Source organism: Nelusetta ayraudi, unplaced genomic scaffold (assembly GCF_046127955.1).
Source record: "Nelusetta ayraudi isolate G7.1 ecotype Tasmania unplaced genomic scaffold, CSIRO-AGI_Nayr_v1 ptg000017l, whole genome shotgun sequence".
NCBI lineage: Eukaryota > Metazoa > Chordata > Actinopteri > Tetraodontiformes > Monacanthidae > Nelusetta > Nelusetta ayraudi.
In genome coordinates this window covers 6,301,780-6,327,977 of record NW_027466067.1, presented here as the reverse complement: position 1 = coordinate 6,327,977, position 26,198 = coordinate 6,301,780, and the positions used below count along the sequence as shown (strand labels likewise).

The following is a 26,198-nucleotide window of genomic DNA, read 5'->3' as shown; positions in this document are numbered from 1 at the left end:
AATGGGACATGGTGGCATAGTGGTTAGCACCGTCGCTTCACAGCAAGAAGGTTGCGGGTTAGATTCCGTCCCTGGGGCCTTTCTGTGAGGAGTTTGCATGGTCTCTCTGTAGCTGCGTTTCCATTACAGTTTTTCGTAGCTGTGTGCGTGTGAGAGTCAATGGTTGTTTGTCTTTCTATGTGGCCCGGTGATGTCCAGGGTGTCACCCTGCCTTTGCCCTATGACAGCTGGGATAGGCTCCAGCAGGCCCCCGTGACCCTGAGTGCAGCGGGTATTGAAAATTGATCGATGGAGTGATATTAATTAAAACACTCAGTTAATCAGGTGAAATCACAGGGATAGAAATAAGCTACAACACAAATACATATACGTTTAATTCACATCATTACCATTATTAGAATCAGTGTTTATATTGTTATTACCACTCCATTTGCAAATCTAACCTGCTCATAATTGTAGCTACATTCATTCATTCATCTTCTATACCCGCTTATTCCTATTCAGCTGTCTTAGGGCGAAGGCAGGGTGACACCCTGGACAAGTCGCCAGTTCATCGCCGGGCCACATAGAAACAAACAACCATTCACACTCACATGCACACCTACGGACAATTTAGAATGTTCAATTAACCTCACATGCATGTTTTTGGACTGTGGGAGGAAGCCGGAGAACCCGGAGAGAACCCACGCAGACACGGGGAGAACATGCAAACTCCAGACAGAAAGGCTCCCAGGTCCGGGCTCCGGAATCGAACCCACGACCTTCTTGCTGTGAGGCGGCAGTGCTAACCACTGCGCCACTGTGTCGCCCATTGTGGCTACATGCCTTCCCTTAAGTACCATGGCTTTTTTTTTTGTTAAAAAATTGTCCGTCTGCCACATTTGGCAGGTTGGTTTTACAGCGCGGCTTCAACTCACTCAAACAAGAGCCCCTGCCTCACGCAAACGATGTGTGGTGCTGCAGGAGCCGCTGGAAAAAAACAACCCGCGGTTGAGTTGTCTCGGGTGAAACGTCGCATGTCACATGGAAGTGCAAAGTAGTGTTTCAACACCTGTCGCGCTGGCTGTCGCTGTTCGACCGGCAGCCAGCGGCAATGCAACACGGAGGAGGCAGGTGAAACCCTCTGGGGGGGGGAGCTGGAGCGAGCAGCCGACTGAACCTGACCAGAGGTGATCCTGAATAAATAATAACGAAGCCGAGAAAACAGACTGCGTTTTTTTTCTCTCCCTTCCTCGGACGGAAGGATTCGTTGTTGCGGTTGTCGCTTCACAAAATTTGACATTTAGCTTGCTGGTGTCCCGGGGGCCACGTGCACGGCCGTGATCATCGAGTCACGTGCAACAGCATGAAATCACTGTTAAAATAAAAGCGTGTCATTTTGTAAAAAAGGAAAAAAAGGATCAACAAAGCGCATATTGTGTTGGTCCCCTAGGTAACGGCAGGTGGGCGAGCCCGTTCAAAGGCCTTAATTTGAAATGATGATGGGGGAGAGGGGTTCGCCGCTGGTGTGCAGCTCCTCACCTCACCATTTCACAGTTCAGGTGCCCGGAATGTCTTCATTGTGGCTAACAAGGTGAGGAGATTTTTTTTCAGCTCCCTTGCCGACCGAGTGAGTGACAGTCGTCCACCGCCGGCTGCCTCCTGCTTCAATCAGCCAGTCTTTACAGCGGCAGTGACAACCTTCCCCCAAACCACCGCTGTTAGACTTTTGTCTCAGTATCCCATCAGGAACCCATCATACCAAAAAAGGGGCCCGGTATTATGTAATTACGTGAAAGTTTCATATTTTTATGCGCTGATTTTCACTATTAACTAGAACTTTTTCACGTTAAAACTAAACGAAACGATGAATGAGCGAGGAACTATGGCCGTGCACAATTTGATTAAACTGTCCTTTAAGTTTGGTTTGAGACATGGTGAGATCCTGAACTTCTTGAGCAATTTCAATGACATTAATATTAGTATGTGTACTTTGAGGAGGATTTTGAAAAGCATGGGGTTGTATCGTAGGAAGAATGACTGTGTGAATCCACATTTTGAGCCATGGTAAAGTAGCAGGAGCTCAATGGAACTCATGGCAGTTCAGTTGGAAAGGCACGGAAAGACGGACTTGTACAGTGCCTCTGCTTGCTTCGTTTGGTTTTGATTGGTTATCGTGAGAAAATGTGAAAATGATCTAGTAAAAATATTAAACTTGTACATAATTCCCTGATACTTAGCCTTTCACTATCATGAAAAGTTATTAAACGTTATAGTTTCACGTAAAAAGGGAAAATGATCACATTAAAACGTGAAACTCTCACATAATTACGTGATAGCGAAACCTCCGCGTTGACAATGTAACGTGACAGTTTCATGTGAAAACGTGAAACCTTTGTGAAATAACGTTATGGTTTAATGTAAAAAAGTTACAATTATCACGGAAAAACTGAAACTTTTACGTAATTACGTTTTTCTGAGCCCGCCCCACGCACACTTTTTTTTAAAATTGGTATGGCAGCATTATGCTTCTGTAGTTTGTTTCCTAATCATGTCTAATAATGGAGCGGGGGGGAGACACAGCGCAACCTGTCCCAGTCACTGGTATTTCCATGTTGAGCAGCTGCCCACTCACGCATTCACCATGGAATAGACCACCACCACCACCGCTAGTACTACTACTACTACTACTACTACTACCACCAAAATTCACTTCCACTTAAGCACATCGGAAAATGCCGCCTTGCGCACACGTTAGCGCATTTTGTTGTTGTATTTTTAGCATATTGATCCATCGGGCAACGCAGCCGAAATCATCGTTAAAGGGGAACGACTGCAGCGCAGGCGAGGATGACACAAAACCGATCCCCCCCAACCCCCCACCCGGTTTCCATATCGAGTGGAGTTGCTCCATGACCTCCACGTGCATCCAGACCACAGGTGATAACCTTACAGGAAAGCAATAGATTCCTGTCGCTCGGGGGGGCGGGGGGGGGGGGGGGGGGGGGGGACGACGGGAAGCTGCAGCAGCGAGTCGTGCAAAAGGGTATACATTTCACGCATGGCGCCCCACATCCTGTGTGGATTTTTCTTTATTTTATCTCTTTTGTGAGTGGAAGCGCCCCGCTGCAACGGCCTACCAATCCCTTTCCGACTTTGCCGAGCACATTCACGACGCCCCGCGAGTGGGAGGCGAGCGGCGCATTAAAAAACATAAGGGGCGCTGATTGAACAAGGGGCTAGGAGAGGATGGGAAGGAAAGAGTAAAAAATGAGCGTGGCGGCGGCGGCGCCTCTCGCTCCGAGTGACTGTGTGTGAAGAAGTTGATTTCGGACAGAGCCGGGGAGCCGCGAGTGGAAGCAATTAACTCGTGCCTCGTAAGCTGCACGATGAACAAGCCTTTATCCCTGTGTAATTAGCGCTGTTTGTGGAGCCGCGGCACCGCTGATTAGCTTCCTCTCATCTCTCGCGCCGTTTCTCGCAACCTCTGTTCCCCTCTTTGTCTTCGGAGAGACTTTTCTTTTACAGTCGCTTCCGACAAATAGCAATAAAGGCGACCTCGTTGAACGTATGCACTATGCACTTAACGTGCTTGCGCGTTCACATAGGATGAAAGAAGTGTAGAAAATGAAAAGAAACTACGTCAAATTCATCCCAATGAAAAAATAAGGAACTAAAAGTCCTTATGGATTTCTGTTGGCTGATTTCAAATTAAACATTGATTGGATGTAAAGCATTTTTAGTGCTAAGTTTTTTTGACTCTGGGCCAAACAAATAAAAAAAAAAAAAAGAGAGGGAAGAAAAACGGCGTGTCATCTGGCAGGTGGCCTGAATCCATGTTTCAGTCTAGAGTAGCGGATAATACCCGTCCTCGCTATCTCGCAGCGATGTCACTGTCCCGGACTCTTGATGTTTATAGATGAGCTGTTAGAAACTTCATCTTAACAAACCCAGTGCCAGCAGTTGCTTGACAAAAACAAATCAATAACCCCCTCGCCGTGTTTTCGCAGGCGGCAGTCACACTTGGCGATGCGGAACATTGCAAATAAATTGCTCCTTTTTGTTATTCCCGTTATGCTGGAAAGGCAGAGTACCTGATAATCACCCAAACAGAGGTCACTTTGGATCGAGGTGTGCGGCGTGTGTGCGCGCGCGCCGCCAAAAAGTGTTTAATGAGTCCGGTTGTGTAGAAGAAGGGGAGGGTCGCGGTCACCAGGCTTAAAAATGCGCCCGAGTTTGCAAAAAAAAAGATTAAATTCACCTCAGCACTTTTATTCAAATGCAGCGCTTGATAACTGTGAGTGGGCCATCTGGACATGCAAAGTGATGCTCCACTGTGATGCTCTGCTCTCTGGAAAGGTATTTAACATTTTTTGTGAGTTTGTAAACGAACTGGTTGGCATTGGCTCCTCCAGTTTGCTGTGTGTAGTGTCGCTGCCTATCCAGGCAGGAAGCTCGTCTGTTATTGGAGTCCGGCTCTGAGTGGCCCTTGTTTGCATTTGATTACCCTCACCAAAGTGGTACAATAATCGTGCCACCAGGTGTACCGTCATTATAATGTAATTATCAGGACTGCGCTACCAGAGATGTTGCAGCTTCGTTTCAAGGACAGTGCACAAACAATGTGATCCTCCTCATTACGCAAGTTTAAATTAGCGCTAATTGGATAATTACCGGAGATTAGATCAAGATGTGCTCATTCTTGTGTCACACAGCCCGAGGTATTCAAGGCAGATTAGTACGATTGGCGCGGCGAACGGTCAGTGAAGATGTTCAGCCGCTGATTTTATGATGAGTGTGTTTATTTTCAGTGAGGTTTACTGGCAGTCGTCATCTCAGGTGTTCAATTCAATTTAATTGTGTTCTGTTGTTCCTCTGTTCCCTTGTTTGCAGCACCAGATGGAATGGACCAGTCCACACTCCTCCACACCACAGTCATATAGCTGACACACACACACACACACACACACACACCGCCCAGAGCCAATCCTAGGCCGCGTAACGTGATCTGGCCAATATCGTTGAAACCGAAGGAGGACGGGCACCGTCTTTCGTGTCCCTCAGTGGCCCCGCCCACACCTTCCTCTTGAGGCATATTTCCTTCATACATCATTTTACGAACCATGGGAATCCAGACACGACTATTTATGACTGTATTCCGCCATTTTTTTTAATGCTCAGATTCAGAAAACTTGATTTATTCCCAAAGGGCAGTTAGGAGCATGCTCGCTGTTGTATGCCAGTTGACATTTTTTTTGTTGGCAAATGAAAATGGGTGTTCTGAACTGTTGTGGAAAAAGTTCCTATGCGACGTGACATGATGAGTGTAGCAAAGATCTGAACCCAGAGCACTGGAACACTGAGTGCCTGAGTGCCGCGGCGGCACATCCATTGTTACCTGAGCAAGTCACACGAAGCGCACAAAGGAGTTTCTCCTTACAAAACGATTGGCAACTGTAAACTCATTACCATGACATCTAAAGGTCACGAGCACACAATCCTTTATTTTGAACCAAAGAACTGAAATATTAAAAAAAAAAAAAAGGAATCTGTAGTTACAATGCAATAGCCATCTGCAGACTGATTTTCCATCCCAAAATAAAGGATGGCCATGACGGGCAGTCATCAGGGACTTGCCACCTCCATGGCTGTTTCCCTGGTCTTTCAGGTTTCTATTACAGCGAAACGGGTCGTGTAAAAAGCTGGTGATGTGTGCGTTCATGTGTGGAGCTGCACGGAAACTGAGGCCTGTGGAGTTGTTGTCCGTGGGCGCAACATCGATGCCATTTTCCGGGTGAAGACGCCCAAAAATCTCCTCTTTTGTACGGATTTAGGAAATGAAATGCTCATGGCAAACAAGCCTTGGCCTTTCATTTTGGAGTTAGCTTGTGTTTTCACGGATTACAACCGCTTCGGTCTCAGCCCACCCTTTATTTTTTTTATCTTTTGGAATTTTTCCGAACCGTCACAGTCTGATTTGAGGACAAAGTAGATGGATGCAAAGTGATGCCATCAAACTCCTTTTCAGCCTTTTCAGCTACAAGTTTTACTCTGGAAATCAGGGTACAAATTGTTTCCAGTATTTTCTCTCTTCTTCGAATGTGCAAAAGCCACGCGGATGCACCTTCATTGTGTGTTTTTTTTTTTTTTGGCCCGGCAAGAAAATTAAAGTGCTTGTGTCACATAATCCAATTTAGTTTTCCCCTCTCTTACATAGCGAGTTTGCTGTGATTGCTTAAGGGAGTAGTGGCAGGGCAATATTAAAGAAAAAAAAAATCTACCCATATTATTGTGATTGTGTACGCCTCAACCAAAGCCTCCTTACTCAGGGATCTTTGCACAGCGTCTTAAGTGCTCTCCTGGCAGCTTTGTGTTGCTTATAAGATAGAGGCCGAGGACACAATTCAATTAAATTGGCAGTATACAACGGCATGCTGTATCTCCTCATAACAATAAAAGCGAGGCATTGCAGTGATGTCGTCTCGTCGAAGATGAGGGTACTGAACTATTTTTACGCCGTGCCTTTTATCAGTCAGCAGCCAGCCTGACTGGAGCTGTGCTGTCGCCAGACGGGACAATTCCTTTGCTGCAGTTTGCAAGAAATATGGTACTTTTCCTTACTGTCTACCACTTAGCACAGCAAATACTGTGGAAGCAAAAAGTTCTTGTGACCTGCTCAAGAGACTAATGACTAAAGATAATTCCTGCCTCGATCATTTAGAGTTAAGCTTATGATTAATATTTGTCAAAGCAAATACATGTTAGACAATATTTAAATCATTTAGAAGTCATGTTGATGGGGCAATGGCATAGTTTTTTTTGAGAAAAATTACTGTTGCAAGGGTCGTGCTCCCAGTTATCTGTCATCTTGCACCTCCATATTTCCTCAGTGTGGACAATCCAGCCCACCTGACAGCACATTTCGTATTTATGGTGAGCGCCCACGTCCTCAGTCAAACCAACGAAGAAGATGGTGGATGAGCTATCCAGGCTTGTGCTTGCAGGCCACCGTAGTTTCCTGGCATGCTCAGGAGAGGAAGGGAAGGTGAACGATAAGTGGAAGAGCCCTGCAATCTAAAATGTAACCACTTGATGTCGCTGTTTCTTCTCAATAAACTCCAAATATTACACAGTTAACCTTTAAACAAGAATTGGACACATTAAACACTAATATTTTGATTGGAAACGGTGAAAAGAATCAGTTCTGAGTCATCTGGCAGCTGGATCACTCAGATTTTTAATTATTCAACGTAGCACAGCCATCAGGCCAAACTCCTGACAACAACTGCTTTCAGTCTGGTTTTGGATTTCGCTGTGCCCTCCCCATGCCGACTGGAGAAGAGCTACAGGAAGGGACTGGCGCTGTAGCCACAGTAGGCCCCGCTTCTGTCAACATGTTTATGCTCTGCCCCCTGGCTGGCTTTGGCAAGAGTTTAGCAACATTTCAAAGCCGTCACAGCTTGCTAATGTGACAGCAACGCGCGGCCACAGTCGCCTCCTCCACCAACGGGTTGCTCGGGGTTGCAGTTCCATTTCGTCTCTGCCAGTTGAAAGTACCCGATCGGTCTGGCACGGCAGGTTGATTGCGACCATTCAGTCATTTGTGCTACTAATAAAAACTGTTTCATTATCACATTCCGCACTGAGCGTGCAAGACTTTTCGGAAGAGAGAGGCCCCTTTTCCCGTGCAGATAATATAATCAATCTGATGAGGTCACAGCAAGCCGTCACTCATTATCTGATTAATTGCTGCCTATTTTGGAGGCGACTGTGGCTTCAGATTGCCTCGACAGACTGCCGAGACCAAGACGAGAGCAGGAGCGCTCGTGTTTTGACAAACTTTAGATTCTCCTCGCGCCGCTCCCTTGACTGTCAAAACCCTGCCGTTGACGGGGGTTATTAAAATAGCTGTCACGATAATTAACCCCTGGAAAATCAATCGCGGGAGTTCCGAGGCCCAGTGACAGAATCCCGAGGCGCTCGATTACGCCGTTTGAGCGGAAGTGACAGTCGCGTGAGAGATCGGCGCTGCGCGTTAGGAGGGCCGCAGAGGGGAACATCGCTCACGTTAGATTACACCTTGCACGTTTGCATATTTTATATTTCATTTTGTTTCGGAGCAGGTCGCTGGAGCCGCCGCGGAACGTATTACATTTCTCGTCATCTGGTAGGTGCGCTAGTCGAAAATACGCCCGACAGACGAATATTAAGGCGGCGCGAACAAAAGAAGCGATGCAATCCTGTATTTTTTATTCATGCACTGAGCTTGATTATTTCCACCATTAAAGGGGGAGAAAAAAATTCTTCTTTGTGCACCTTGACCTTGCCGAAATCCCTTAATATTTTCCCACATTGCTGTTAAAGATAAATAATAAAAATAAATAAAAACTCTCTAGCTGCTGCATCCACACAGTGAGTCAGCAATTCGGGATTTATCACCACCAGAGGATTGTCCGCACTTGTCTTTTTCTCTTTCTCCCGTTTGTCATCATTTTCATTGTCGTAACTACTTCATTTGATTCTTTTTACTTCCAGAAACAAAATCAACATCCATTCGGTCGTTCCCTATTTGCGCTCAAGTTCTGACCAGTTGAAAGGCAGCGCAATTGGTTGACGATATGACGGTTGGCATCTGGCAGATCCTTCTCGAAAACATCTCGTCTGATTTGTGTTCAGTCCCACCAAAATGTGAGCAGGTCCTTTTAGCCCTTCAGAGAGAACGAGGTGGTAGCAGTTTGTGGAGCTTCTGCGGAAGAGGATGGTGGAGAGCTTCAGATGAGAGTAGTGTGGACGTGATCAACGACTCATTAAAGATTAATATGGAATGTTGCGCTTTTGCTCCAATTGCCGCGTTTGGAGAGAACCTGGTTGGTTTCTGGTCACCAAAGGTCAGTCCAGTCCAGTGCAGTCCAGCTGCCAAACCATTAGCATCAGCAAAAGCTAATCCATGAATAAATAAAGGCGTGAATCATAACTTATGTTTTCGTAATGCTGTTAACTCGAGCCTAAGTGGAGCTTGTAGAGCTGTGAAATGAAAGCGCCCTTCAAGGTCAGAGGTGCGTCAGTAATCAGTGGCGCGGCGCCCACTCTGGCGTGATACCACTTCATTATGCAGGTCTTTACAGTCGCCGGAATAGATTCCATGCAACCAATCAAGTAAATCTTGTACATGTCAGTCAGCTGCGCTCGACATGGTGGCTTGTGATTTCTGTACTTGCACTCCTGATGGCCCGGCGCTCGTCGGCGGTCTGTTTTGTTTGTTCAAGCGGAGCCGCACAAGTTAATTGGGGTTAATCTCACCGAGTCAGTCCCAGTGTTTGTCGTAAGCGTATTTAACTTTGATGTACACTGATACTGATCATATTTTCTTCAAGGCTTCTAGGGAAAAGCATGTGGATGTGGATGTGTGTATTTTTAAAAAAAATATTTTTCATTTTCTTTTGCAAACCAATCGCTGACTGACTTGAATTTTGGCTTAATGAAAACTGTTATGCTTATTGTGTAAAAAAACAAAAAACACAGCACAGGCTAATTATTTAGCAGAGTGATTAGCGCAATTGTAGCTTCCATCCTCCGTCAGTGATAAGCTATTATCTCTCACAGAGTGACACTCGTGGTGATTGGCAATTCATAACCACACCACTGAGTTTAGACAATGTGATGACGTGTGCAGTGAAAAAATAATAAAGGAAATCAGACTTTTCGGTGAATGCTATGGAAAATGTAAAAAGTTGAAGCGATCATACCAATAAAGAGCATCAATTGGTAGTTCCTCTATCTCAATCATTTATTGAAACAATAGCCAGCCGCAGTGGTGGTTTTGCCACAACAAAAAATGCCACCAAACTAGAACATTTAGCCATTCATTTGTGGATCAGACAAAAACAGTTGGACATGGGGGTCAAATTAAGCTCTCCTGTATAGTTTATAGTGCGTTTTAGGTGCGTTTCAGCTGAATATACTTGACTTTGTGTGAGGTGCGTAAGGCCGACTGATTAGTCGTAGTAATTAATTGGTTGTTATCATTGATTATTTGCATCCTAACTGTCCCGAAACAACCAAAGCTGGTAATCACACGAAATAAAGCCTCACTACGGTGCTCTTCAAAGCCAAGCAAACTTGCCTTATCGAAGTATGCAGCCGCCCCCTGACGTCTTCGCTTCTTAAATTCCCAGGTATGAGATCCGGGATCCGCACATGGTCGAGGAGAGCGTCCTGCTGGCGCTGAAGGAGAGGGCCGACTTCGACAGCTACAAGCCCCGCCCCTTCAACATGCGCGAATTCTACGACCGGACGGGCCACGACATCAAGGACATGCTGCTCTCCTGCTACTACCGGGGGGTGGAGTGCAGCGCCGAGGACTTCAAAGTGGTGAGTGGGGATGTGCCAGCGGTTAATCGTCCACCGCAGGGCCGGCCGCGTGTTTGCCAAACAAGGTCGGCGGCTCAGATGCAGGTTGTTTGAACGCGACGGTCACGTGACCCGCCGCGTTGCTGGAGTTTGCTCTGAAGAGGTGAACCTGCTGATTTGATGAATGTTAAATTCCCTCTGTAGTGGTGCAGGGATCATGGAAAGCTTTTCTGGTTCACTGCTGATGTGCTCCTGGGTGTTGTGGTGCACTATTGGTGCAAATCAAGTGCATACAAAAAAGTTGAAAGAATTATTTTTCTTTTTGTAAGACTTGCTCTTTGGCTGCAAGTTATTTGTTGTTTTAAAAAACCTTTATGCAGCATTTGCACTCGCTCATCTTTTGCCCATATGTGTCCCAAATCGTAATTTGTTTTTATGACGGTCTGAGCAGCAAAATCCAATGTCATTGTTTTGTCCATTCCCCCGCCAAATGAGGCCAGGGCCACTTTCCTGCGTGGCCCTAAATCGTACACATATCCGATGTTTTGCAATGACTTCAGTCTGAACAGTCGCAATTTCTTTCATCGTCTGTGCTGGAGGAGGCCGAACCCGGCAAGACCACATCATGCTATTGATGAATAAACAATGGCAGACAACGGTGATGGAAAGTAGGGGGGTGGCGGGGGGGGGGACTCCTCCTTCTTATTAAGACTTGGTCATAAATTTGTCAGTTTCGAACTGCTTGAAGATTGATACACACACACACACGCAGACACAAGCTGCATCCAAATTTACTCACTTACTGCACTGTGTGGTGCCAAACCTTCTTCTGCGCACGTGGGTCACTTCAGGGCCTGCAGACCGTTGATGGCATTTCAATTGTAATGTGAACAACCGCGCAACAAGGAATGGAGCATTAAGACCTGCGGCGCGAGGGCGGCAGTCTGAGCGAGAGTCAGTCGAAGAGCTTCTCTGACCGCATTTGCTGCTTGGACTCCCAGTGAAAACACTGCAGCTTAGTTATCACATATTTTGGATGCTCCACTAATATCCATATCTCATGTTTATATTCATGCATCGACGGCGTCGTTGTTAACGCCGCTCCGCAACTTGCATCGCCGCCGGTCGGCCTGCGGAAGTGGACGTTTTTTTTTTTTTCCCGCTGATGTCAGGAGGAATCCTGCAAGCAAAGCAATTACTGGACCGGCCAATTTTAGAAATTCTCCGGCTTTAATTTGCTGCTTGTCCGACTTCCTTCACCGCCCGAACCCAGTCTGTGCGAAGTTCGGTGCTGGCGGACTGCGTTTCTTCCGTCGTGTTTATCGGAGCCTCTTCGGGATGTTTAATATCTGCTGCTTGGAATCGGTTGCGACCAGAGCAGAGACTCAGCAGTGCAATAAACGCTCGGGTCGCGTTTATTGCTAGAAAATGAAAAACAGATCAAATAAAATCTCTGATATTTCTTTGTGTCATCTGTGACATTTTCAAGCTTGACGTAGGTATCAATCAACAAACACGTGTCCTAGTCAAGTTCAAGGTTATTCCTCCTGCGTGGTGCAGAACAGTGAATTTCCAAACAATGCGGCTGTCTGAGCGTTTCATCCCCATTAATTTTATCCAATAAATTAGCGAAACTGATGCTTGCCTCCACGCTGGCACTCAGACCTGTGTCTTTATAAAGGGGCCTGACGCACGTCTCCCTCGGCTGACATACTTAATAATATCAAAATATCTGTTACGACCTAACAAATATCAGTACAATTCCTGCGGAGGAAATTCACTCAGCCGAAGCACTTCTGCAACAGATGCTCTTTCTGTAGCAGGTGGTGAGAACTGTTGCCACCTGCTGCTGCTGCTGCACTGTGCCACTGTGAAGGTCAGAGTCTCTCTCTCTCTCTCTCTCTCTGGAGATAATCGCACATTTGTCCCGATGCAGTTTTTCTAAATTTCACATGTGGTACGTTTTCGGCAGACCGCTTCATAGACTTTCCCCGCCAGCTCGGTTGTTCGTGGTTGAAGGCTGCGTTCACACCACCAAATCCTTTGCCGTCATGTAAATGCAGTTGATTTCAAGGAGAGACTCCTTCAGTCCAGCTGTGAAGCCACACCTCAGACCTGTCTGGCACCTCAAGTCGAGCCCCTCTCTGAATTTTCACAATCTGACAGGAACCCAGTGCGGCCAGCTGCAGTGCGGGGCTGTGATATTAATCATGTGTCACTACCCAGTCAGCAGCCAACCCCCATTCTTTGCTGGCACAGAGAGATCCGGTGTGATGCAGCTTCCTCGGGGAGGAAAGTAGTTATTCACCGTAGTAAAGTTGCTAGAAGTCGTGAAACTATGTCATCATCTAATTTGCAATGTGATCGCAACGGCTGCTGCTGGAGAAACCGAGTGAAGGACTGAGAATGAACTTTCTCCTGTTGATTCTCGGTTCTTTTAAACAATTCCAACAACCCCCTCGATTTTTCAACTGGCAAAAGTGACCCAAAAGAGTCCTTTTGTAGGGAGAGTTGTGGCAGCTTGTTGTGAGTGGAACTGTCATTAGACTTTGTCTGTTAAGTGTTTTTGAGCCTTCCTGTGTGTTTTTTTTTTTCATCACTAACCTTATCACAGATCAGCCTTGCAACAAGGAGTTTGTCTGCGTACCATATCCAAAAAACGGCTTCGACCAGCCTTCAAATTCCGGGGATTGATTCTTACTGCTGTCTGAGGGCGCCGTTCAGACTTGGCCAGTGAGGGAGAGCCTCTTTAAACTGCAGCTTCCCGAGACATAAATCTTGCCACTTGACACATAGTAAGTGAAGAACTCGTTATTTTCCAATAACATGTCTGGTACTGCACAAACCAGACGTAAAAAAAAAAAAAAAATGAAACATTCCCCCCCGACTTTGAGTTCTCGATTCTCGTAGCGTTTACCGCACACGACTACTTTCAGAACTGAGCCCGCTGTGTCACCCTGCACATTCTGTCACTCTGGCTGCGTTTCCATTACCCCTAGAATTACGCAAAACCTAAATATCGCAGTGAAAACTGGGATAGGAAATGCATAATTTTGGAAAAACCTCTCAAATATCACAAAAAGATTTTTACCTTCTCACGATGTGTTTATTCAGACGTAACGCTATAGAGGTATATCGCAAAAGTGTTGTGGAATCACTTTTTTTTTTTCGCATTTACACGTCAGCGGACGTGACGTACAGGGTCACGTGACCAGTTCACTTCAAGTGAAAATGGCACATTATGTTTGGACGGAGGAGGGGATGGAATATTTTTTTTACAAGTAATCAAAGAGAAAAATATTACAACCATTCTTTACAGCAAACAAACGTAAACAAACAAAAGCAAAGGTAATTCTCGTAAAATCTCGTGGGACGAGATTTTACGAGAATCGCTTGAAAAAAAATATAATGGAAACAAAGCTTCTGTCACTCACTTCTGTGAGGACATTTGGAGGACCACCCCTTCACTCACAGACACACAAATACTCCTATACTGCATGTGAGTCCAGACAGAGCTGAAACACAGTGAGAGTCTGTACAAAGTGCTGATTCGTCCAGATTCGCCGTAGTCGGTAGCAGTTTGATGAAGTAGATGATGCTTCACTTCTTTTTTTTTTTTTTTGCTCTCTGGTGTGCTCCACTAGTGGCAGGATAGGTTGCCTCAGTCCAGGCCACTAATGGTGTGGAAACAATCTTTAGTGTCAGAAGAGAAGGAATGAAAAAAAGTAGCGGGAAAGACTCTCACCAGCTCTCTGCCTCGTCCGCCAGCGCTTGGAAGGAGTAAAACTGTGATTAACACTGTCGGCAGTTTCTGCTTGTTTACTCCCAGCAGAAGAAGCAGCAGCAGCGGCAGCAGCAGCGGCAGCAGCATCCTGCTGCGATAGCTGCTCCCTGACTGTGGACAGCAGCCAGACCCTGAGCGCTGCTCACTCCTCATGGCATCCACGTTCGCCGCATCCGTCCATCAGCGCTCGGATCGAGATGCGAGGAAGCGGTGGGAACGCTGAAATAAGGTTCTTCCCAGGGTGGCTGCTGGAGACTCGTGCGTCGGTGCTCATTAATTCATTGCATATGGTCGCAAAATAGAGTGTGACACGGCCTCGGTTTCATCCAATTTCCAGTCATTACTGCCTAAATGAAGGGATTTGAGGAGTAATTTGTGGATTTTTGACACTTGTCTTTCCTAATGAGCAGCTTGGTCCTCTTTTTCGGGTAGAGCGCAGACACAGGCTCCAGTCTTTTGGGCTTAAATATGCCAGTCTTTAAAAGAAAGTCAATAATTTATTAGGCGGCAACCTAAATCTTCAACTGCAATCTTCAGAGATAAACAAAGAAACGGTTCAAGACGTGTGGAATGATGTTCATTTAAAATGGTGAGTTTTGAATCAAAATACAAAATGGGGTTGTTTTTTTTCTGTTCTGGACAGTTCGTCTAGAAAAGCTGCGATGATGCCATTGATGAGAAACAACGTTAGCACCTAACTGAGTGCCATTGAACGGGTTTTGGAGGCTGCTTTGAAGGTGGCCCAGAGAACATGTGTGCAGCCAAAACAGCTCCGTATTTAAGGGTTAAGTGCCTAATATTTGGAGATCTTGAAGAAGAAACTGCGACATTGAGTGGTTACATATTAGATTGCAGCATCTTTCGCAGTTTCTCCCTCTTCTGAGCTTGCCAGTGAGCTATGGTGGCAGGCACACTCAAACCTGGACACCTCGTCCACCTTCTTCTTCGTTGGTTTATTTGAAGACGTGAGCAGGACAGCTTCCTTAGATATATGGCAGAGCAAGACAGTAGCTATTTGGAAGCAAGACTAATGGCTATATGTATATTCTTACATATATATATATATGTGTGTATATATATATATATATATATATATATATGTATGTATATACATATATATATATTCATACTTTAAAAGAAAATAAATAATTTTCAAGTCTATTTTCATTGCATATTATACGCTTTCTATCACCAAACAAGAATAAAGTTGAGTTGAAAGGTCCATTTTTTCTTCAGCGATTTAAAGGCCACATTTGGCTGAATGAAGTCCTGATGGTTGGCTTCCGCGGTTCAGAAGTCAGCCACGGCACCGCTGATTAGGCGGAGAATCGGGAGCTGCGCTCCTCTCAAGGTCCTTCCTAAAATAGACTCCCTTAAAATGTTGATAGGTGACTGATGCCGCAACCTCGCCGTGCTTCCACTGCGAACACTTTCAGACAAGCATGTCTGACTACAGTCACCGGGGAAATCTGTGACAGGCTTATCACTTTGCCAGACTTCAGACGCGCACCGCAGCTCTGGCAGAGGGCATGAAAACACAGAGAGAGTGATGGAGGCGGTGCTGTGAAAATAAGAAAAAACAAGAAAACGTGGGGTGGCAGGAAGGGAGGGTGGCGGCGGTGGTGCGATCGATCCACTTGGAGGCCCAGGTGACAACAAAGTACCTGGGATAAAGCTGAGCAGGCTTGTGGGCCGAGTCGCTTTTGTTTTAAGACTCGAGGCTTATCGCGCGACATCCGCGAGGCATTTTCCGATTTCCGTCTCTTACAGTTGTCACTGAGACGGCGCTGACCCTCACAAATTGCGTAAAACATTCAGAAGCGCAGAAAACGAACCTCGACGCCCGAGTTTCACTCGACAGGACGCAAGGCAGCTTAAGGTTTAGTAGAGAGGATGAAGGAAGGAGAGGACACGAGAAGAAAAAGACAAGAGACCTTTAAGGTCTTCCATGAAGGTCCAGGTGGCAGCATGGAACTGAACATTTGTTGGAGGGCCACAGACAAACAACCATTCGCACTCACACACCCACCTACGGACAATTTATTGTTTCTAATTCACCTCGCATGCATGTTTTTGGACTGTGGGAGAAAGCCGAAGAACCTGGAGAGAACCCACGCAAACACAGTGAGAACATGCAAACCCCACACAGAAAGGCCCCGGGCAGCGCCAACCACTGCGCCACCGTGTCGCCCTCAATTGTATTCATAGCAACAACAAAAAAAATAGCATTGCTTTCCTTTGCTTTTCTTTTCATTTAACAAAAAGAAACCCTAAAAGTTAAAGATTAAATTTACAGGGCAGATTTTTTTTTTTTTAAATCAAAATGCTGCTAAATATTCTAAAAAATCTTTTTACACACACACAAAAATCCAACAAAACCCAGAAAACCTTTCAAGTCTAAAGGTCGTCGGCAGTGAATCACCCTGTCAGCTCATCATGCAGAACGCTTGGGGGTTCAGGTTCTGGGTAAATACTGCTCTTGACAGCTTCACTGGAATATCCATAGGCAATGATATACTGTAGTTCATATGATTTGTGGCTCCCATCGGGCCATTAAACTCCCCGGCTCCTCCTCCTCGTCGTCATCGCCCCCCCCCCCCCCCCCCCCCCCCACCACACACACACACACCTCTCCGCCCTACCTCCCTGTGTAAACCAGACACTTGTGTAATTACCATGAAATTTCTATTGAGCCGCTGGCTCTGTTTCAGCTGCCCATTGACCCGCGGAGTCAACCTTCGGCGGTGCACTACAGTCTCGCTGATGAGCTGCAATCAATAGAGGAGACCTGTCGGAGACACCTGGCCGCGGATGTCATCATCCCACCAACAGGCAGCGAGAAAAGCTTTGGAAGGGGAAGGCCAGTGCGGGATTTGTTAAAATCTGTGCTACGGTTGTATATTATTTTTAATGAAAGATCATTGGAATTTCCATGTCTTCTCTCATCAGACGGTTGAAAAAAAGGTAATTTCTTTTCCCTCTCTCCATTGTATTCAATAAATCCTCGTGGTCTTTGTAATGTTTGACTGGTTGACTGGAAGACGTCAAGCTGCTTCACCTCATTACTTAGTTTGAGCCCTCCAGAATTGAATCATATTAACTTGCCTGAACAATTCAATTGTTTAGGGATTAAATTAGAGAGGGTTTTGCGGTAGATTTTTACTACAATACACTATTGCTCGTTAACTTTTTCTCTTTTTTTTTTTTTTTTTGGTCCAACTCATTGTTATTCTGCTCTCGTCCGTTGATTCTGCTGTTCTCCGTCGCCGGACAATTCTCGCCGGACAATTCCCCACTTTTCCTCGTGTGGATAAACCAATCAATTTGTGATTACTATACAACCTAAAGACACAGATCAATTTGGCTGTTACTGAGTAATAGATGCGTCCCTAATAGGGGAAAGTGGGGAAAGCACTCCTCTCTTGAGCACAACAGAGGCTCCCTCCTGTGATAAGCTCCGTCTCTCATGCTCGTCACCTGGCAAATCCAATCAGAAACTGACGTGATGGTTTGTAAAACTTTATGTGCAATATTTATCCACCCAGCAATGATGCTGGCAGTCACGGTCTTCAGAGTTCAACGAGCTACAAGCATTTACTTCTTCACACGAGTTCCATCAGCTGGTCGGAGGCTTTGATCAGTCACACACGCAGTCGGGCAGAGTTGATCGATGCAGGCTCAAGGACACTTCAGCCTGGCCATGGGCCTTGAACCGCCAACCTCACAGAGGCTTGACATGCACATTACCGCCCCGGCCAGCAGTCGCCTGCGCTCTCGCTGTATTTCCACGCACTCTTCACATCTCGCGTCGCCGCCGCGTCCCCTCACGCTCTCCACCCGCCGTCACGCACGGCGATCAGAGGCGTCCTTTGTAGCCGCCGACCGGGGTAATCGCCTTTTCACACCCGACACCTCCAATTTAAAGGTGACATATGTATACTTATGCCCATCCCCCCTCGCTGATGGCGGAGTTGGATTTAAGTCCAGGTGCGACCAGGGTGTAACTTTGAGGCCACTAAGCCGGTTATCCAACAAGAAAGGTGCCTGCGTTTACCGCGCTGCTCCTGTTTCTTCTTCTTCTCCTTCTGCTTCTCCTTCTTCTTCTTCTTCTTCTTCTTCTTCTTCTTCTTCTACTAATAAGATCCATTACACAGAAAATAAGATGCGCTCCAAGGGCACCGTCTCGCTGCACCTCTGAATGGGTGCCACTTTCAACAATTTCTGAAAATTTCCATGCACACTGCAGCGACGTCGGGCGAGAAAATATATAGGCTCTTGTCAAGCGTGAAGAAAAAGGAAAAGGGTGGTGGGGGGCTGGGGGGGTAAAAGCAGGACAAGAGATTTAATAGACTGGCAACATAAAGCAACAACAGCAACAACAGAGGTGCAGATTTATACCGAAGCCGTGACGCAAGCCGAGCGAAAAAACAACCGACAAAAAATAAAGACTACCCGCAATTACTTATTGGGGTGAGAGCAACAGAGCAGGAGGGGTGAGACCGAGCCCTGCAAGAATCAATTATAAGCACCCTGTAAGATCAGAGGAGGCGGCTGGCTGTGCGGGCTTCGACGTCGGGAGCCGAGCGGAAAGCGGAGCAGCTGGGAAGTGTCCTGATTGGAGGCCGTCGGTGTGTGTCGGCTGAGGGAAGAGCGGCTGCTTGGCTTCGGGGTGGGAAAGCGAATTCATGGGGAACCCGCTGGGAGTGGAAGAGGAGGGCCGACAAACATTTTGCCATACCGTCCGGAACGTTGGCTGAATGTGAAGCAGGTGAAGATAATGGAAGAATAAGAAGAAGAAGAAGGAGAAAATAAGGTTCCTTCTACATTCTGGCCATGTGACTCTCTCCACTGGCTGCACTCGAGCGCACGAACGGCGGCTGTATGTCCAAGCAGACGCCTGCCGGTGATTATGCGTGCGCTGCTAGCGGTAGTCCGTCTTTAACAGTGCTGAGTCATATTGACCGGGCTTACTACACCCCCACTTTCACCACCACCACCACCACCATTTTCTTTTGCTCATTTTGTGGTCCTTTCTTCCAGACAACTTGATTAATGGCTGTGGCATTTAAAGTTGATTCTGACAATTACGGCAGATGATTAATGACTGTGTGTGTGTGTGTGTGTGTGTGTGCGTGCCTGTGCCTGTGTCTGTGCCTTTGCCTGTGCCTGTGAATGCTTGATGACTATATCTTTTTGAAGACATTTGGGGAGGCAAGAGACAAACAGGGGAGGGAAATAAACACCGCAGGGACGTTTCTCTATTTCACAGGTGACCGGCTACCAGTGTTGTTATTGCAGCGTCTCGGGAAGGGAGTGATAAAAGAAGTGGGAGCGCCACTCCCCCGCCCCGGAGGGACGCTGGGATTTCATCTCGCCAGCTATTGTCTGGACTCTTGGGTTTACCCGCCTCTTGCAAAAGTACCTTCAACATACTTTGACTCTTCAAGTCGCTGATCTGGGGAATATAAGGAGGCTTCTCCACCAATCTGCTGATGTATTATTCTCATTCTTCTGGAGAACTATGTAAAGTTGTGCCACTTCCTTTTGGCCAAGGGTGGAGGATGGTTGCTATGGTAACACATTGTCAATTTGGAAGCGTTTGGAATCCATCCATCCATTTTCAATACCTGCTTATTCCTGAGCTCAGGGTCCCCGGGGTCTGCTGGTGCGAAAGCAGGGTGACACCCTGGACAAGTCGCCAGTTCATCGCAAGGCCACATAGAGACAAAGACACAAATTCAAACTCACGCACACAATTCAGATCACATGCATGTTTTTTGGACTGTCGGAGGAAGCCAGAGAGAATCCACTCAGACACAGGGAGAACATGCAAACTCCACAAAGAAAGGTCCAAGGCCCATGCCAGGGAGTTAAACCCACAACCGTTGTTGTTTTCAAGGGGCAGATGTTAACCATAAATGCGGTTTTCTCAGCCGCTGCGGCATTTCTCCTGGAGACTTCTCTGAATGCCAGACTGCCAGTCAGCGTGACGGTGCCAAGGCTGGGTCACAAATCACCGAATGGGAGGTGGCAGCCGAGTGGACACGGCTAAAATACTGCCGCTGCTTATTCTGCCACTGAGTTTATGCTCCTGCTTAGTCCGGGAGTAAACAGGCGGGTGGGTAAGCACTGCGATGATTCTTTGTGAAAGGAAGGGGGCGTTGGCGGCGGCTGCTGCATTTGGGCTTTTTTTCTCTCCCAGGGCCGATACTTTCACCTGAGCAGCAGACATGGAGAGGAACAAAAACTGGGTCCACTCAGGCAATATTAAGGCCTCCTTTTATCAGCTTGTTTCACCCTTTGTCTCAGTGACAATACGAAGACGAATTGCTGAATTTGAAGGAGTTAATATCTGCTGACCTCTGCTTTGTGCTCGTGCCCTCAAAGATATTTGTCTTTGCGGAGGGACATAGAGCTTTATTATAGCCCAACCTTTTTTCATTCTTTTTTTTCAATTTTGTATTTTACGTCAAAACTTTACCTCAAGAAAGGTTGAGGACCGAAGCAATTTCACAATCGTTTGCCTTAACGGATAAGGAAAATGGCAAGTAACCGCTTTATTTCCAAAACTGCAGGCTTGAGGACGGCGGCACAAAAGCCTTTTGAAGTCCCGCTCTCGTTGTGACTGGGCTCCACATTGTGTTTTCCTTGAGATACCAAATATTGACAGTCCTAGTTTTATGGTTCACAAGCCGTCTGCAGTCTGGGCGCGCAGCCTCTCTCGACATGTCAGTGAAGTAAAGAGCTCCCACTTAACACCATTGTGCATGACTTCATCCTGCAGGTTCTGCTTGAGCGACTGGAGGCTGGGAAAAAAAAAAGGTTAGCGAATCAAAGAAAAAAAATATAGGCTGCCCGTCTGCCCACCTCCACCGAGGCATAAGAGTTTCTTTGTCTGGTCTGGCAAGGCAAAGTAGCAGATTATTATATTGTTTTGCTCAGTAATAAAACAATTCATACGCGCACTTCAAGACTCTTCAACCAAGGGGAATTGACATCTGGAAAAGAGAGCAAACTGTCTGACATTTGGCTGGCATTTAGCACTTTGGTGCATATGAGAAGCATACTGATATCTTCACATATACATATATTTTTTCAGTACCTGGTCCTTAAGCTAGTGCTGGGCTCTATACCGGTGTTCATTTATTTAATTTTTTTAGGGCTGTCAAAGTTAACGCTAACTCAAACAGACTCCCTCTGCACAACACAGATCTAATTTTTCCAGTGCACACAATGTTCAAGCTGTTGAGCCTTAGAACGTAGGAGACAATTTTGTAGTCGCTCAAAATCGGCAAAACGAGAGTGCTTTGGTGAACTAGTGGTGACAAGAGATGTTAAAAAATGTAACAAAACCAGTGCAAATTGCTGCTGAACGAGCAGAAGCACAAGGCGTGCATGTTGTGTGGGAGTATTTTGGATTTGAAAAAAACACCACGTCGGGCGAACGGAAGTCCTCTACAAAATGTTGCAGCCGCAAGACGCAACACAAGTCACTCGCTGCGCCACCCGACGTGGTGTAATGTCATGGTTAGTGCTGTGCAGGTGGCTACTTTATTGCCAGAGACAGACAAACAACCATCCGCTCTCACACTAGCTTTCTGAACATTCCTCAGTAGATTATCGCGTTTGCCCTTATATGTAAAGTCTGTTTGCGTATTTACCGTCTCTGTACAGCGGTGTTGTTGCCGCACACATTTTCTCTGCAGCCTTGCCTCCACTGTTTGCCCGAGACTCTTCTAGAGACACTCCACATGTTTATCAGGGTCAGACGAGGCGCTGTTGCACTGCACCTTCACAGTCTGGGGACCGCGTAACTTTGCTTGCCTTTTGATTTTGAGCTGAGCCGAATGGCGAGCAGCGCCGCGAATGCTGGAGAGGCGTTATATCAAAAGAGCATCGTTGGTACAGTACGACAGGTCTTAATGAGCCATTTGGGTAATGAGGTGGGCAGCCGGGAGACAAAGAGGAACAATTACAAACACGGCAGCGTCTGGTGAATCCCCTTTATCATCAACCTGCCCTTGGCTGTCACTGCTGGTTGTAACATCTTCCTGGTGGTACATCTGATATCACTCTTCCCCTGTTTCAGACCTATGCAAGCAGACACACCACATGTTACGTCTCTGATGAAAGTAATTGCAGCACAATTCAATACAACAGGATTCACCTTTGTGTTCAGAAATTTTCCAATCTTATGAGGTATATTGGAGCCCTTTTGCATTCCTGGTTACATTGGCTTTTTTTGTCTCCAAATGTAAAGTAGAGGTACGCCCGTTAGCACAGGGCAAGCTAGGAAACAAGAAAATGGAGGTTCATTGATTGGAGATGATGAAAAGATGTTGCCATCCTTATAAAGAGTGTCATCACCCTCAGAGCATTGAAACAAGTACATTTTCCCCTCCAGCCAGGATTTGCCCTGAAATTATATCTCCCATTTTAATCTTGTATCTATCGTACTGTTTGGTTTCTCTTTTTATTCTAATTGGCAACAGCAGTAGCTCAACTTTTGAACGTTGTGATGTTGAAATTCTGTTTGTTGTTGGCAACTGGAGTTTTGTTTTATTTTCTACTTTTCTTAATTACAATAATGGTATTAAACATTCCAGTCGAGATTGTTGTGTCATTTAACACAGTATTTGTGAAATGAAATTTTTGTTAGTACTTCACAACACACATGCATGCACCTGAGAGAAATGAGCAATTAAATTTCGAGGATCTGGAAGCTTTTCCTGTATTTTTCAGAGCGCTGATTGCCAGAAACGGCCGTGTGCTGTCACAGTATCACATGTATCAACTCATGATCCACAGTGACGCTGCCTCCTCACCCCTGTGCACACACTGTCATTGTGCTTTCGGAAAAAAACTACATTTGGTCGCGTCTGGTCACCTTTGCTCCGGCTTTAGTGCGAAAGCGTATTAGGGTGAGATGAACAGCGCTCGCCCTGGAATGCAGTGTGAGATAAACGCTGCTCTCGGAGGAGGAGATACAAATCTGATGAGGAGAAAAACAACCAGCAAGCAAGGGGTTGTTCAGGGAGCCCACCTGAAAGTTCCAGCTCCAAATGAAAGAAAAGGTTCAGCCTGGGTGGCTGAGTCTGCTGGCTGGCTCTGTAAAATGGAAAAATTCTAAATAAAGCCTTGTGTGAAAATAAGGAAATATTGGCGAAAGGTTATCAGATGGCCTGAGAGCCGGGGGAATAATCTCCCGCAGCTCATTACAGGAGAGTCGGCTTGATGGAAGTGATGTTAACCTTTCTGACAGAGAACATTTCTACTTGCGGGAAAGACCTGGCCAGAAATATTGCTCCTTCTGAAGGGAACAAATCATTTTTCTTCCTCCATGCAAAGAGTGTCCCAATAATTGGAGATAAGAAAAGCTCAAAAGTTATCCCCAAATGTCCAAGATGAGGATAGTTGATGCAAAGGGAATTCAAGAAGTAAATCAGTTCATATTAATGCAGTAACATGTGTTTGTTTGCAATAGTTTGTGCCTCTTACATTCACTTCTAAAGATTGATCTGAGATGGATGGAGCAGTGCGGGTTTCTTAACCTGACCACACAGACCTAAGTGCTTGTATATATTTTCGCATTGACGCAAATGCACACACAATAATAAAAAAAACGAGTAATTCTCAAATGTCAAGACAGTTATCTTCCAGAGTTAAGGAGTGATTGCAGATGTGCAGTTGCATTGAGGGCCGCCGTAACGCTGACGTGACCCCCAGTGGAAATAATATAGCCAGATCAAAACACAAGTCAGTCCGAGTCAGTCTGTTGAATAATGCATGTGGCCACTACCAGCTGTCATTAAGCAGCGAGAATGTGCAGTTTTTACGATAAGTTTAGAGCAAAACCTCCAAATTAAAATGTGAGGCAACTTGTGTTTTTTTAATGAACTGTTTGTTTTTTTGGGGAGATAGGGGAATGCAGAGCAAAGAGCAGCATTAAGCAGCAGATCAAAAAAAGGCAGAACTTTTTATGCTGTGTTAAATAACTAAATAAACAACCTGTTTTTTTTTTTTAACCTTAATGGGGCTCAGCAGACTGACACAGTGCTCCGCCTTTCACACCTCCAAATGTTCACGTTCTCTCAAGTGTTATTCTGTCCAATCAGTGTGATATTAGTTCAACCGGATGCAACGTACTGCTGTGTATTCGTTGTTTTTAAACCTGAAGATACTGTAAATTTATCAAATTATATTCTTTTCTCAATGCCCTCTGTATTCATTTGGCTCACTGTCATTAAATAGTAATTTTAAATAGGCATCGAGAAGGCAGTAAAAGGTTTTCTCTTTTCTTTTCTTTTTTAAATTCTCTTCCATCTTACTGCTGCTGTTTTTTTGCATTAATTATAGCAAACCTCCAGTCCTCAGCATTCAGGAATCTTTTTCTCATTCAAGATGTTACAGTTTGTGAGGAAATTAAGATGGACAGTAATAAAGTTTTGTAAGTCACATGTTGGGGAGAATGCAACATGTTGTGTCCACACATTGACATGAATGCAAAATAGATCAACACATTTAAATTCAATAATACATAATAAATCAATAATAAAAATTTAAAGTTTACAAGGCATTGATTTCTACTGAATTCATTAGCTGTTGGGTAATTAGTTACATCGATGCTCTGAGGCACTGAGCAATAAGCTGTGCGATGGAAAAGTCAATACGTCTCTTCTGGAGAGCCAGGAGTGTTGAGTGGACACTACAACAAATGGCTCTGTGGAGTGACAAGTGATTGAGTTTCACTCTTTTTGCCTCATTTCTGTGTTCAAACCCCACATTTGACGCTGACCAGCAGAGACTTTAGCGGCTTGTTATTTGGCTCTTCACTAAATGTGCCTTTTAAGTGCAGAAGCGGAGCTGCGGAGCCGACCGGCAGCGACCTGCGGAGCTTCGGCTAGCGCACCGTTTCAAGCGGAGTTTCAACTCTCTGCCTCGGAATTTGTATTGACTATTATTTAAATGATTCCTGGAACCAAATGAAGACGGGAGATTAGTTCCAATATGTAGCTTAGAAAAGCATAGAAAATAACTGGCTGTCCTTCAACAAACCAAACAGAAAAGGCTTTTAAACAAATGAGAAACAAAACTTTATCTCTTATTTTTTGGTATTATCCTCACAAAATGAGCCTGCATGGGTTTTAAGCAGAGGTGCTTTCACCTTAGATGAGTGACAGTTCAAACGAAAGGCAGGATTCAAAGACTTAATACCTCTAATGCGTTGAGCGTCACAAGTACACAAAATGTAAGCATGCAACAACAACAAATGTCTTTTGTCCTCAAAGTGAGACGGGATCGCTCGTGTTTATGATCAGTAATTGCAGCTTAGCTCCGCTGAAACACTTCTCGCCCTGATGAGAGGTGCTTGCTGTTTGATGTTTGCTCTGTCACTCATCCAAGACACGGCAGCAAATAAGAGAGCCCTGCGCCGCTGCCTGAAACCATTAGGCACAAGCCCTCCTCCCTCTGACACGTTTTCTCGTGTGGCGAAAATGCCATTTGGCGCTTTTACACCCAACACATGAATCAATGGTAGTTTAGTCTATACACTGGGGAAGAATATACCCCCATTTCTGTTTTTTTTTATTGTGAGATATCAGCCAGCAGGCATTGAACGTTAAGCAGAATAAATGATTTATAGTTACGGTCAAGACATTTTTCACGCCATACGCGGCTGTTAGAAAAACAATCTTGTGCGGCTCGAAACAGTTTAAAGATACATTGTGTGAACCTTCTCTCTGTTTTTGGATTTATTGCGGTTTGCCGGGCCATGTTCTGTCCTCGTTGGTCACCTGTATTGGACTTAAACTCACATTATCCCTACAAAATCCAATTTCTTATTATTTCTGCAGTGCAGGAAGACTGCGGCTTCGCTCTTTTCTGCCAGTGGAAAACTGTTGCATTTGTGATTTTTTTTTGTGATACGTATATAAACTTTGAAGACCAGCATTAGTAGTTTACGGAGCTATAAAAACACTGATATATCATTGTTGTCCTCGTGGATTTCTTAACGCCAACCTGGGTGCCGTAAAAGTTGTCACTTTCATCCGACATTAAGCGGCAGACACGGCAAAGCATTTCC

The 26,198-nt window shown here is 45.6% G+C and overlaps 1 protein-coding gene across 1 annotated transcript in view; it reads left to right on the top strand.

Moving 5' to 3' along the window:
- Window positions 1-26,198, top strand: part of asic1b (acid-sensing (proton-gated) ion channel 1b) — a 140,039-nt gene that overhangs the window by 2,517 nt on the left and 111,324 nt on the right. The window contains exon 2 of the mRNA XM_076025040.1: window positions 10,155-10,350. Within this exon, the coding sequence (XP_075881155.1) occupies window positions 10,155-10,350 (196 nt within the window). The remainder of the gene's footprint in view (window positions 1-10,154; window positions 10,351-26,198) is intronic.